Raw genomic sequence first — 13,596 nt, forward strand, 5'->3', positions numbered from 1 at the left:
AAATTAAGTCTTTATTTTTAACAGTGATATCCCAAAAGCTCCTAAACCTGAACCTCCTGTACCAGAGACTAAGGAAACTTCACCAGAACGTAATTCAAAGAAGGAGAGAGAGAAGGAAAAAGAGAAGACTCGTCAAAGATCCCCGACTCGGTCTAAGTCAAGGTCAAGATCACGATCACGTTCTCCATCTCATTCTCGACCAAGAAGGCGTCATAGATCACGGTCAAGGTAGGGCTTGAATTTACCTCAACTGTGAAGGTTGAGAAGTGAATATTCTGAAGCTTCGTGTGATGTTCTCAGTTAAAAGTAGTGATGTTCTTAGAGATGTTGAGCTAGGCATGTTTTAAGCCAAAAGATGCATTTAATGGATAAACGTATGTGATGTTCTCAGTTATAGTGATGTTCTTAGAGATGTTGAGCTAGGCATGTTTTAAGCCAAAAGATGCATTTAATGGATAAACGTCTTGGGAGTTATTTTCTTACCAGTTCATGAGAAGATGCTCGCAGTGCCTACCACTGACTGGAGGAGGAGTGGGGCACTCAGTGCTGAGGGTGGCACTTGTTAGATAGTAGGGACTGTGTAGTCATCTTTTTAGGAGATAGGTTTGATGCTGAAGATGTTGTGTGCTACTTTTTTTTCTCATTTCTTGGATTATTTTGCTGCTTAGTAGAGTGTCTTGGTAAATTTTAAAGCACTGGTGGTGTCTGAATGTACCACTTTGCATCATAATCTAAATGCTGCTTTCATGTGGTGCACTTGGAGAAAAGCAACTTGACGTTCAGTGCCCTGAGGATAAATTTCCTCAAATCTAAAAATTAGATAGTTGCTTTTCATTTGAATTTTTGATTATGACAGGTCTTACTCCCCTAGAAGGCGACCAAGCCCCAGACGACGGCCGTCTCCGAGGAGAAGGAGCCCTCCAAGGCGAATGCCTCCCCCACCCAGACACAGAAGAAGCAGATCCCCTGTGAGGCGGTAAGATTCCCTTTTTTGGGATAACTGAAAATATTCAACTTGAAAATTGAAGGGAACATTAGTTGTGAGGAATGAGAGTTATCAAAAATACTGTGTTCAACTTACCTGAGTCCTGTCGGGTGTATGATTTGAGTGATGTAAGAACCGCGGTGGCATTTTTGTGTGTTGTGGGGGAACATAAGAGTAGCTGTGAAAGGATTTCTTTTGAGTTGAAATACTGATGAGAATTCCACCTTTTTGAAAAGTGGCAATTTCAGAACTGCAGCTTCTTCAAATGGCTCTGGATGGCTCCCAGTGTAGATTGACATGACAGTTTTTTATTGCTTTTTAGGTTAAGTCTTAGCGGTTTGGGTTTTTTTCCTGCCTGGGAAAAAAAATATAACAAGTAGCTGAATTTTACTTGTTGGCATTTTTTTAGTTATTACTTACATTTCCATCACATCAAATTTAAATCAAAATTCAGTTTTGACTTGAAATGTGTTTCTTCTTCATGTTCTTTTATTTATAAATCTCCAAGGTCTGCTCTCTAGTGTCAGAGATTACATTTTTGACATCATGAGCAATTGTTCTTGTAGCAAAGCTCTGAGTTGCCTCACAAGGAAAATTGTGGGCTTATGGCAATGTCAAAGTGGACGTTTGTCCTCAGAGGAAGAGAATACATTCCTGTCCTCTTCATAGGAGGAGAATTAAAATGATGCTTCCTGTGTACAGCAGTTGTTTCTTTTTAGGAAGGAAAAGTTCCTCCTTTTTATGACAAGGTGATGACTATTCTTTCTTTTTTTTTATCTTGAGTTTGTAAAGATGTTCATTTCACACAGTTACTGGGAAAACTGTGAAAAGTATCAAACATGTATGTTGCAAGATGTACAAGAGCTCCCTTTCAGCAAATGTTTATCTCACTCAAGGTAGGGTTTCTTTTTTCCAGGTTCTCAGGAATTCTGCAGCCAAAGGTGGATTCTGCAGGTACACAATTGCAACAGAACTTGCCACAAATTTTGCCGCAGAATTCTAGAGGCCCTACCTTTTTAAAATTACAAAGTAAAGATGAAAGACTAAAACATAAGAATGGATAGATTGATTCTGAACTGTTCTTAAGTTGTCTGAAATTTTTACCTCCTGGTATAAACACTTTTTAGTGTACTTGAACACTAAACTCTTAAACAGATCTCTTCCAAAGATCGTTAAATCACATGTGCTAACACAGACAGTTCTCTTAACCATCCAAAAGTTAGAGAGCCCAAACAAACTAATTGCTCCCAGGAGAAAAGCTTAGTTGTAGTCTGTAGATTCACAGAAAGCAAGCGAAGGTAACACTAACAATTTTTTGCTCACTACGTAGATTAAAAATAACTGTGAAAGATTGGTCGTTATTCTCCTCTTCTACAAGCCAAGTGTTGAAGGCTGCCCACCATGATTTGGAAGTGCTGTTGTATGTGGCTCTATATAATGTGCTTGTGAAGAAATGCCATTCTGTGTTCATGCTCAAATGTTTCTTCAGCTGGCTGGTCAGAATCTAATGGAGGATTTGGTTTACAGGAGAAGACGGTCATCGGCATCCTTATCTGGCAGTAGCTCTTCCTCCTCCTCCTCACGTTCCCGATCACCACCAAAGAAACCACCTAAAAGAACTGCATCCAGTCCCCCTCGGAAAACACGTAGGCTCTCTCCTTCGGCCAGTCCTCCTCGGCGGAGGCACAGACCATCCCCACCAGCAAGTCCACCTCCAAAACCACGTAGGTCTCCAACACCCCAGCAGTCCAATCGGTCAAGAAAAAGCCGTGGCTCTGTTTCGCCTAGCAGATCATCAGGTAATCAAAGAAAAACTTGTATTCCAGCAGCTTTTTATCAGTTTGTGCTTTTGTTTTCACAAAGATGGTGTGCACAGTTTGTATGAACAGAAAAGCGTGTGAGAATGTAACAAATTCCAATTATTTGTCTTTATCTTTGTTTTTTAGCACCCAAACATAAGAGTACAGAAAAAAGAGAATCTCCTTCGCCAGCACCAAAACCAAGGAAAGCAGAACTGTCTGAGTCAGGTACAGCTCTCACTTTTCAACACTGGGTGTTGGGTTTTTGGGTGGGGTTTTTAACCAAAGATGCTTGACAATAAAAGGCAGTGGTGAAGTGCTGAACCATTTTGGTAGGCTGGCGTTGAAAGCAAGAGTTTTCCAAAGTAGAAAGATGGTCACTCTGACGGCCTCAAATGCTCCATCCAAGCTTTCTTGGGAAAAGCTCAGCTAAAGTGTATTCCAGCCTCAATGTTACCTTAAGATTTGGTGTGGGGGGGAAACATGCTTGATGATCTACTGTTATACAACTTTGCCTCTGCCTGAATAAGGTATCTTCAGTTTAAATATTCTGTCTGTGTGTACCTTTTCAGAAGAAGACAAAGGTGGTAAAATGGCAGCAGCAGACTCTGTTCAGCAGAGGCGTCAGTACAGGAGGCAAAATCAACAGTCTTCATCTGGTATGGAGGACAGAGATTTCCTAAAACTGCATTGTAGTTTACTTCTGCAGGAAGTAGCTAATGTGAAGTTCAAATACTGATTAAAATTATTTGCTATGTGCACTGCAGCACTATTGTAAACTTAACTATAGATTTAGCACTCATAATGAAGTCACTTTATCACTCATGGAGAATAAGCTATGACTTCTAAAGATTATGATATATCTCTTGGTAATGGGTTTGCATCTTTAAAAGTTTCACTTTGAAACTCTTAATATCACAGCACAAATATTATTTGCTATGGATTCCTTAACCTCTTGTTGCAATAGGTTATTTCCTACTATTTTTGGACTCTTGTATGCTTGAAATCAGTAAATTAACCTGGGCCTGGTGTAGGTTTTTCTCCACTTAATGTGTCTATAAGTAATTGCAGTTCACCTTTCAAACTATCTGGCCGGTCAAATCTTGTGTGGACACTCAGGTTCCTGCAAATGTTTTTACCCAGCTCTGATGGATTAATTTATCACTTGACTCAATTAACATTTTTAGTTGAACTGCTTTTAAATAGAGGCTTCTTATTTTGTGGGAGAGGAGGTTAGTAGTTTATACTGCAGTATAACCCTGTCAATAAATGTGTTAATGGTGTCATGAGAATCATTTTTCCAGAGAGTGATTCTTCTACATTTCTAGATTCTGGTTCTTCATCTTCATCTGAAGAGGAAAGACCTAAAAGATCCAATGTGAAGAACGGGGAGGTTGGGAGACGCCGACGCCACTCACACTCACGCAGCCCCTCACCGTCCCCACGAAAGCGACAGAAGGAATCCTCCCCTCGGTAATTCCTTCATGAGTTGTACATAACTGATGTCTTTTTCTATTTAATATTGTTTATCTACTATGCAACTGTCAGCAAATACATGACAGAATTAAGTTGTGTCCCATTTGCCCAACCTTGTTATGCTCATTTGGTAAGAATTTCTCTGAACTTGTATTTGAATATGTTCATTTTTGCCTCAAATGTATGGCAGATAGATTTGTTCTATTTTGTTTTTCCTCCACTGCTATCAGGATGCAGATGGAAAAGAGGTGGCAATCGCCAGTGATGAAAAGGTTGGTTAGAAATTAATCTGTTAAATAGGATTTACATGTAGAAAAGTCATTTAGGCAGGCTCTCATTTATTTTGGCATGGATAAGTACTGGTCATACTTTGTCCTTTGGACTTGCACATGCAAAGGAGGTGAGAGATTCAGGCTGGTGTTCCTTGATGTGTTGGATCTGGGACCATTTTCACTGGCAAAAAAAAAAGAGGGACACTTGCTCTGTCTCCTCCATTGGTCACTATTTGTTAATTCACCTAAGCCTGTAACAGCTGATACCACTAATGTTATTGGGATCTTGCTGATGCCTGAAAACAACTGAATGCTTGTGTTCTCCAGGGGTTTTCTTACTCCATATACACAGATCTGAAAGTTGGGTGAGCATTACCTTGTATTTTTGCTGCCATTGATGTTCTGGCTAAAATCCAGTCCCATTAAAAGTCCCATTCCTCAATTTATTTGATATTTGGAACTATCAGTAGTAGACAAGTATCAGACTAATAGCAAACACCTACTTTATTTTCTCTTTTCCTATCTAGGCAGTAGTGTTAACACTTTTATTTGTGAAATTGTTGGCTCCAGGTTGATCTTGGAATATAAGAGGGTGCAAGAAGCTGAGTGCTTGATGGGTTCACTAATCTGATATAATGACCCTTGTGAGCAATCTGTAATTAAGACCTAGTTAGAATATAGTCACAGCAAATGTAATGCTGTATGAGATGAAGTATGACCAATTCTACAAATGTAGACCATTCTAATTATGGATCTTGTCAAACAATTTTATGTAAAACAGATTGGCATTCAAAGATCTTAATCTGTTTTGCAACATATTAAAATTACCTGCTGCCTATTGTGTAAATAGATGTTTAATTAGGACAACCATGACATTGGAAGGCTAGCATTTTTTTCAGCTCACAAAAGAACATTGTCTTTTGGCACAAACCCTTATCTATAAGGAGTGTAACTCATTGCCTTGGAGAACAACAGCAGCATATTTGAAATTGAATCTCAGTTGATGTAGATGAGCTTCTTTCTTTGCTTTTTCATTATTCTCATTTTTTCCTTCATGCAGTCATTTTATCTTAATTGCTTTTTTTAAAAAAGGAAAGTTTTACTTTTTTACTTTATAAAATACACCAAGATTCCTCTCCTTTAAAACTCTAGGAAAGTATGTGTTTGATTAAACTTTCCCTTCCCAGAAGTCTGTTGTAAACCTTGTAGAGCAGAAAATGTCTCATTTTATGACTAGTTTTTACCCAGATAGCTTCACTTTAGCAGTAACTGTTTTTTCCTCTCAAGAAATAAGTCATTTTTTATTTCAGATCAATAGATAAAAGCTGTTTTCAAGAGTACAGTTTCACACTGTTCAGTCTGAGCCAACTTGAGGCTGCTGCTGAGCACAGTTTGGCTCTGCCTGACGCAGCTGGGCATTCCCAGTTCCTCCCTGGTGCTGGATCCAGCATCGAGTCACTGCATGAGGACAAAGAGGTGGTTTTGTTGGGTTGGTTTCCTGGTGGATCCATAATCTGGTCTGACTTCTACATGATTGGTAGATTCAGTGCAAGGGAAGAGGGAGAAATGAGCTTTCAGAGAAGAAAATGAGAGAGTTGGGCTTCCTCTTTAGCCACAAGATGTGAATAGGGGTTAAGGGGAATGTGAAATTGTCTCAACTGCTGGAGTGGGCTTTGAGAATTAGCCAAATACATGTTGTCTCTCACTCTTTAGAAAGACCTGAGTGTAATTTTTTCCATCAGCAACAGTAACAATTTCATTTTGAAGTGTGTGAACGAGGTGCATAGTGAAAGCAGAAGAACCACAAAGCATCTTGTGCTTAATTGCAACTTTTCTGAGGAATCCCTTTCTCTCTTTAGTAGGAGGAGGAGGAGTCCATCGCCCCCACCAGCCCGGCGGCGCCGCTCGCCTTCCCCTGCCCCCCCTCCCAGGAGGCGGCGCTCGCCCTCGTTACCCCGGCGAAGGTAGGGGGTTGCATTTTGGTCATGAAGTTGGTTGCTTTTGGTTGGTTGACTTCCAACTGTAACACCTCAAAACTAAGGCCGTGATTGAGGAAACCAAGTTTCTTGATTCACAGTTACTGGGGGAGGGAAAGTAGTTTGTGTGTAGTTGGTGTGTGGCCTGGGTGTCATTCCATTGAGGTATCAAACACTGAATCCCAGAATCTTCTAGGTTGGAAGGGACCTTAAAGATCATCTTGTCCAACCGTCAACCTCACTGACAAAAATAGACACCCACACAACAAACAAGGAGCATCATCACTAAACCCATTAAGCTAATATTGAAAAGTTTGGTATTAAGTGAAGTTTTAAAGCATTTTTAGAGGTATTTTTCCTCCCCCTTGTAACGTTCACATGCCCGTGTGGCACCTGAACGTGTGTTTTTGTTGTTAGGTCTCCATCACCGCCCCCACGCAGACGCTCACCTTCTCCACGGAGATACTCTCCCCCGATCCAGAGACGCTACTCTCCTTCTCCACCCCCCAAGAGAAGAACGGCATCGCCGCCGCCGCCGCCGAAACGAAGGGCATCACCTTCTCCTCAGTCAAAACGTAGAGTCTCCCATTCGCCGCCGCCAAAACCACGAAGCTCTCCAGCCCCTAAACGGCGTTCCCCTTCCATATCTTCCAAGCACAGGAAGGGATCTCCTCCCAGTAGGTCCAACCGGGAAACACGTTCTCCACCCCAAAACAAAAGGCATTCACCTTCACCACGGCCTAGAGCTGCTCATACCTCTGCGAGCCCGCCGCCACCACGGAGAGGAGCTTCAGCATCACCACAGAGAAGACAGTCGCCATCTCCAAGCACTAGACCCATCAGGAGGGTGTCAAGAACGCCAGAACCTAAGAAGACAAAGTAAAAGAATCCATCTTTGTTGTTGGTTTTGTGAGGGTGCTTTGGGTTTTGGTTTTGTTTTGTTTTTTAATGTTGTGGCAATAGGTAGGGAATCACATTATATCTATATATAGGGCTCATATATCTTGGAATTGCTCACGTGTTGGTGTTCAGCTTCCACCAGCATAACAATGATTTTCAGAAGTTTATTAGAAGGGAAACATCTGTTAAAATGAAGCATCTGTTAAAATGAAAGTGCAATGTGGGGAGAAGCATTAAAGAGGGTTTAATGTAGAGCTTGAGGGGCCTTTTAATAGCACAACAAAGTGCTGGGACTGAGCAGGTGGGGAGAAGCTCTTTAGAGAGGGGGTTCTTCACTGTGAGGGTGGTGGAGCACTGGAACAGGTTGCCCAGGGAGGTGGTTGAGGCCCCTTCCCTGGAGATATTCAAGGAGAGGCTCGACGAGGCCCTGGGCAACCTGGTCTAGTTGGGGGTGTCCCTGCTGACTGTGGGGGGGTCGGACTAGATGACCTTTGGAGGTCCCTTCCGGCCTGGGCAATTCTATGATTCTAAGTTTGAGAGAAGTTTTGTTGCTTTGTTTAAAGAAAAATGAACTTTCTCTTACTTTAAAGCTAAGTGCAGAAGGGAACCAATGCTTCTCATTAGCTCATGAATCATTTCATAAGTGGCCATCCAAGAGGGAAGAACAAACACTGAGAATTTCAGCAGCTTTCTTTAGTTTGATGCTGCTCTTATGAGAGAGAATTAATAAGCCAGCACCACACTTTTGACCTTCAAAAAGAAAATGTAGCTGAATGTAATGTCTTGTACTCTTTCTCCTTGGGATGATAAAATAGCATTGCTATTCTCTTGACTTTTAATGTGGTTATAAATTAGTCATATCGGAAGAAAGGGAGCAATCATTCCTGAACAACAATAGTGTTATTGTTTAGCAAGCTATTAAGTTGCAATATCCTTTTGTGTTACAGCTCCACAGCGGTATTAGATCGTTTTGTCCTTTGTAACATACGCCAGGAAAATAACTCACAATTTTTTAAGTGGCAACTTAGCCAGATTCTTAGCACATACATTTGTTTGGCTTTTTTGTTATTTTTTATGTTCTTGGTTTGTCTCTTGTATCTCTAATTTGGGGCCTTCTGTTTTGAAGGGCTTCCACGCCGAGTCCGCGATCTGCGAGACGGGTGTCTTCATCGCGGTCTGCGTCGGGATCCCCTGAACCAGCCCAGAAAAAACATCAAGGGCCTCCATCTCCTGCTCGGTCTCGTTCCCCTTCTGCCAACTGGTCACCTGCAAAAAAGGCTAAAAGCCCAACTCAGAGCCCATCACCTGCAAGGGTATTTGTTATTTTCATGAAGTTTTAGCTGCTGAAGAATGTTAAGCTTATTCACCTGGGGGGAAAAGATGGTTGGAGTGATTTTTCAAACTTAAAAACGATTTGAAATAATGTGCAGTATTAATTTTTATGAAGAGCCTTGTGTATCAAGGTCAACGTATCAGGTTTGCATGGTGTTAGGTTCTGTTTGAAGCAGGCACAGCACAGCTGTGTGTTATGGTATCTTGCCTGGGGGTGGGACTTTCCCCCAGTTCAGTCTGGAGTTTACTGGGTTTCGGATGTTGCTCAGTCCCTTAAGAGTTTCTGGGATGGTTGTGGGCTTGTTTTACAATTTTGAAGCCTTAGGAATGAGTTGTAATATCTGCTGAATTGTTTGTTACAGAATTCAGATCAAGAAGGGGGTGGGAAGAAGAAGAAGAAAAAGAAGGATAAGAAGCATAAAAAGGATAAAAAGCACAAGAAACACAAAAAGCATAAGAAGGAGAAGGCGGCAGCGGCTGCAGCAGCTGCTGCTGTGCCTGCAGTTGATACCACCTCAACACAGGAAGACCAGGAAGCAGAGACAGAACCCAAAAAGGTAGGAATTTGGTCCCTATGCTTATTTTTTCAGAGTCCAATATAAGAAAATAGAAAGAGCTGAGTGTCCGTAGTGCTCTTGATGGTCTAAACGGGCAACTTTACTTCAGAAATGCTGCTTGGTGTCTCATGCTTTGATGATTTGCAATACTGGTGTTTGAAGAAATGCTCTCTCTTTGTTTGAAGGAGACAGAGAGTGAACCAGAAGACAACCTTGATGATCTAGAAAAACACCTGCGAGAGAAGGCGCTGAGGTCGATGAGGAAGGCGCAAGTGTCACCCCCATCCTAGGCCCAATCCTTTGATATAATGTACATTTTCTTTGGTTTGTACTCAGAATTCAATTTCAAATTGCTAAATGTGTTTGAGCTTTAGAATATAACATTTGTTGTAATAATTGCTAGGTTGAGGTTCACCATGTACAAAGGGCATGGATTTACATTACAAAAGGTGTCCACAGTGTACTAGTGACATTCTTTCATTGACAGTCAACATAATTTCATTTAGAGTGAGACTTTTTAGAAGCAGTAGGAATTTGTTTGGAAGGTTTTAAACACGACCGTCAGTTCCCTCGTTTTCTTTGAAATTCAACAAAGCCTTTGGCATAATTTGTGAGGGTCTCATTTGATTTCTTTTTTGGATCCACTGACATTATGCTACTAACCTTTGTGGTTTGTAAGCTTGCCCAGGAGTAAAACCACTGCAGAATTACCCAGGAAGTACATATATTTTAATGCTTTCTACTGTTGCCTGTATAGTCTCCATTAAAGCGACTCAAGAATAGCAATTTAGAATGGTACATAAATGAAAGCATGTTGTTTACCAGGACACTGTGGGTTTATATTGATGTAACATGTTGATTTGGAACACTGGAATTTCATTTGTATTTTTATGTTCTTTTTTTAAAGGGCAGTTTCCATGATCAGCAGTTCCCAGAAAAAAAAAAATATATATATATCCTTCAGTTCCATAAATTTTGGGTTGTGAGCTGTCGTTGCCCCATTCATAAATCTTGTCTCGTTACGGTTCTTCTGAATGGTAGAAGCAACTTTCAGAGATGTGGTCTTTGAAAGTTTTGAGGAACCTGAACTTTGGATATTGTCATGTTTTCACTGTTTGTTTTTGTTTTTGTTTTTTTAACTAAAGCTATATAAAGCTTGTGGATTAAACAAAATAAATTTCTAAATTTAAACAGATGTTGGCTATTTTTATACGAACATTTACATTTGCTAATCAGCTTTCTTTTGTACAGGGTTAATGAATACACAGATATGAAAAAGTATTTGATCCAATATGCTGGAGAAACTGGGGCTTTTGTTTTTTCCCCATCCTGGGGTAGCAGAAACAGCCCTTTGTTAATTCAGTGACGCTTCTCTTGTGTCTGGATGGATGTTCTTGCAAAGCAAGAGTGAATCAGTCTCCCTGGTCAGCGCTCTGGTAGGATGGATAAGCTTAAAGGCAAATGAAGTATTTGCTGGTGAAAATTGCTTGTTGTAACAAGTAAAACGTTTCAAGGTTTCCTGCAAAATAAAAAAAAAAATGAAGGGCAGGTTTGCGTTAACTCAGTTACAAGCTTTAGTCACGAAAACACTGGTTTGAACTCTCTTCTGAGGAATCCTGGTGGCTTCGCTGCCTTTTTCATAACCATCTTTGAAACTTGCTGGATTGCTACTGTCGAATTTTTTTTTTCTAAAAAAATTCAAGCTCTGTTTCTGAAATCAAGCCAATTCTGAAGTGTGAGGTTCCTCTGGCAGGAGGAATGCAACGTGCTTTTGAGATTTATTTTTTTTTTGTTTGTTCCTGCATCTGACGTAGATGTGATGTGCACAATTCAGTGTAGATATTTGATTAGTATTTTTACTTGACATCGTCTAGGGTTTTAAAATAAAACAGGTGTTCTGTAGATACTGGATTGAAGGGGATATCCTTAAAGTAGCTTCCTTCTGCACTTCCTGATATGCTGAATCTTTTGTTTCTTAGCATAAGTATCCATTGTATGCTACAGTGCTTGTAAACTTAGTTCAACAACACTTGAATGTCGAGTATCATCTGTTATTAAATGTGTATAATAAATTCCGAGAACTTTCTGGACAAACACATTTTTAAAAGTACATTCTGAGTGAATTTGGTGCTTGTGAAACGACAGAACCTGACACCGTGCTGTGCTCATCTCTGCCTCCAGGTTTGTGTTTTCCTGTGACGTTCCTCGGCAGCGCAAACGATTCTGAAATTCAGTTTTAAAAGTCCATTTGTGTGCAGTCCTCAAGGAGTTGATGCTCCATTCTGTAGAACCTGAACCTCACGTTCCTCTGGGGTTTGTGACCTCCCTCTACCTTTTAATCTTAGGTCTAATAGAAGTTTGTTAGATGTGTTCTGTGCCTGACTCACTGACCCTTATCTTCCCTTACGCCTATTTCTCACCTCCCGCCCGCAGGGCTGCGCTCTGATAAAGGGCTTCCTTCGCTGTTGATTTTGGAGAGGTCACAGAGGCAGCCCAGACCTTCCCAAGATGCAAGTGTCCAAGTGTCCCCCACCTTTTTTTCCTTCCTTAGAGTTTCTATTGTCCCTCCTCCTCCTCTTTTTTTAACATCTATCCATAAAGAATGGTTTAAGTTTATAAAGAGCAATTAAGCATGCTCTTTAGTGGCTGTCTCTGCTCTGTGACACTGTCCTGGGGAACTGCTGACTTAATCCTTGGATTTCTCTCCTCATCCTCTGTAACTGAGATCTTGGCATCCACACTCAACCTTGTCTGAACCCTTTCTTGCTTGATTTTCTTTCTTTAACCTCTTACCCCTCTCTCTCTCTCAACCCTGGTATTTGTCATGGTGCTGCTGCAGCTCAGAGGGACCTGTGTGATGCTTGGGGCAGCGCCTCTGCTGTGTGAATCTCCCTCTTTTTATTCCAAAACTGCCAATGCTGTTTGTTTGCTCGTTAATCAAGGCTCCCTTCCTGAGATGACAGACACCTGGGCTTAGGCAGGTGCCTTGTCAGACTGACTCTATCTAACTACGTGCAAAAAGTATTAAAAAATTTGAGTTTAATTGGGCTGTATGATTTAAATGGAAACGAGTCCGCAGGAGTGAAGGTGAGGATGAGGTGAGTCACTGGCAGGTCAAGATCCATAGTTTGTAATAAGGAAAGATGTATTTGTTATGTCAACAGGCGGGACAGCAGCAGGGGTGTGTGCAATAGTTTGAGGTTTCTATAAACTCAGGGTTGGATTATTCCATTTTTTCCATTTGTGTGATTTTGGGAGTTTCCCTCGGGAATTCTGTGGGGACCAGGTCCCTGAGTTTCACCGCTGCGGGTGTACCCTCTCAAACTAATTTGGGAATTGCCCTAAAGTTGAGGACAAAGGCTGTTCTGCTGCTGGTTTGGGAAATGTCTAGCACTGTGCCTAAGAGCTGATGTAACCCCAGTGGTAAATAACAGCTCTGAGGCAGAGCCTGAACTGTAAAACTTGCCTGTTAAAGCTCGGACTTGCTCAGCTCCACGTCCTGTGACACCAGAGAATGATCCCAGCAGAGGTTGGGATGGGGATTCATTCACTGGGAGGAGCAGCTTAAACAGAACCAGTGGTTTTGCTCACTGCTGCTTTCCTTCCTCAAACAGCAAACCTTTAAACACCTGTGTTTGGATATAAAAAGTAGTGCTATTGGAAGAGTGGCTTTTGGCAGGGAATCGAGCCTTATTTCAGTTGAATTTCATTTCAGTGTCGTGTGTAATAACTGATCTTTTAGTATAGGATCATCTGCTGATAAAACCTCAAATCATCTGCTTAAAATCCCTTGTTCTGTGTCATGTAAGGACCCAGCAGGGCCCTCACAGCCTGGACATCGCTCCCTTCACTGCTCGGGGGCTCCAACACGGCAGCAGAGGCTTTGGGAGGGGAGGGAGAGTGCCCACTCCCCTGTGTCTCCTTCCCGTGGGGCTCCCAGCTCCTTCACCCCCTGAGCAGCCACTTGCTTTCCCTCTTACACCTTTTATTCTCCCCTGACCTTCCCAGAACTTCCCAGTGGAAATTGTTTCTCTTGATCAGATCTCATTATAATAAATTTCCATAGATGTAGTCTCTCCCTTCAAGGATAATAAAAAGATGATTAAATCTGAGAGTGGCGTAGGAGGTTGTGGAGATCCAGCCTTTACTCAACAGTTTGACTTTTGAACTTTGCTGCAGCTCCCTGGGGATGAGCTCAGAGGGGTCCTTCCCCCTCAAGTCCCCTCAGCTGCGGCACGAAGCGAGGAGAGAGAGAGATGGCTCCACACCCTGCTGGCTGGAGGTAGACACTGTCCTCTC

The 13,596-nt window shown here is 41.7% G+C and overlaps 1 protein-coding gene across 11 annotated transcripts in view; it reads left to right on the forward strand.

Annotated features, from left to right (window-relative positions):
• The window catches only part of SRRM1 (serine/arginine repetitive matrix 1), a 17,961-nt gene extending 7,473 nt beyond the window's left edge, over window positions 1–10,488 (forward strand). For 5 of the 11 annotated variants that reach the window (XM_014948624.1, XM_014948632.1, XM_014948634.1 and 2 more), the window contains 12 exons: window positions 25–228; window positions 857–976; window positions 2,513–2,784; window positions 2,932–3,012; window positions 3,357–3,443; window positions 4,113–4,257; window positions 4,491–4,532; window positions 6,392–6,496; window positions 6,926–7,387; window positions 8,535–8,721; window positions 9,103–9,297; window positions 9,483–10,488. In XM_014948624.1, coding sequence (XP_014804110.1) covers window positions 25–228; window positions 857–976; window positions 2,513–2,784; window positions 2,932–3,012; window positions 3,357–3,443; window positions 4,113–4,257; window positions 4,491–4,532; window positions 6,392–6,496; window positions 6,926–7,387; window positions 8,535–8,721; window positions 9,103–9,297; window positions 9,483–9,587 — 2,005 coding nt within the window. In that variant the 3' untranslated portion in view covers window positions 9,588–10,488. The remainder of the gene's footprint in view (window positions 1–24; window positions 229–856; window positions 977–2,512; window positions 2,785–2,931; window positions 3,013–3,356; window positions 3,444–4,112; window positions 4,258–4,490; window positions 4,533–6,391; window positions 6,497–6,925; window positions 7,388–8,534; window positions 8,722–9,102; window positions 9,298–9,482) is intronic. The other 6 variants (XM_014948625.1, XM_014948629.1, XM_014948626.1 and 3 more) reach the window with 6 other exon arrangements.
• Window positions 10,489–13,596: the final 3,108 nt, after the last annotated feature.

The sequence above is a fragment of the Calidris pugnax genome, unplaced genomic scaffold (genome assembly GCF_001431845.1).
Source record: "Calidris pugnax isolate Ruff unplaced genomic scaffold, ASM143184v1 scaffold162, whole genome shotgun sequence".
In the NCBI taxonomy this organism is placed as follows: Eukaryota; Metazoa; Chordata; class Aves; order Charadriiformes; family Scolopacidae; genus Calidris; species Calidris pugnax.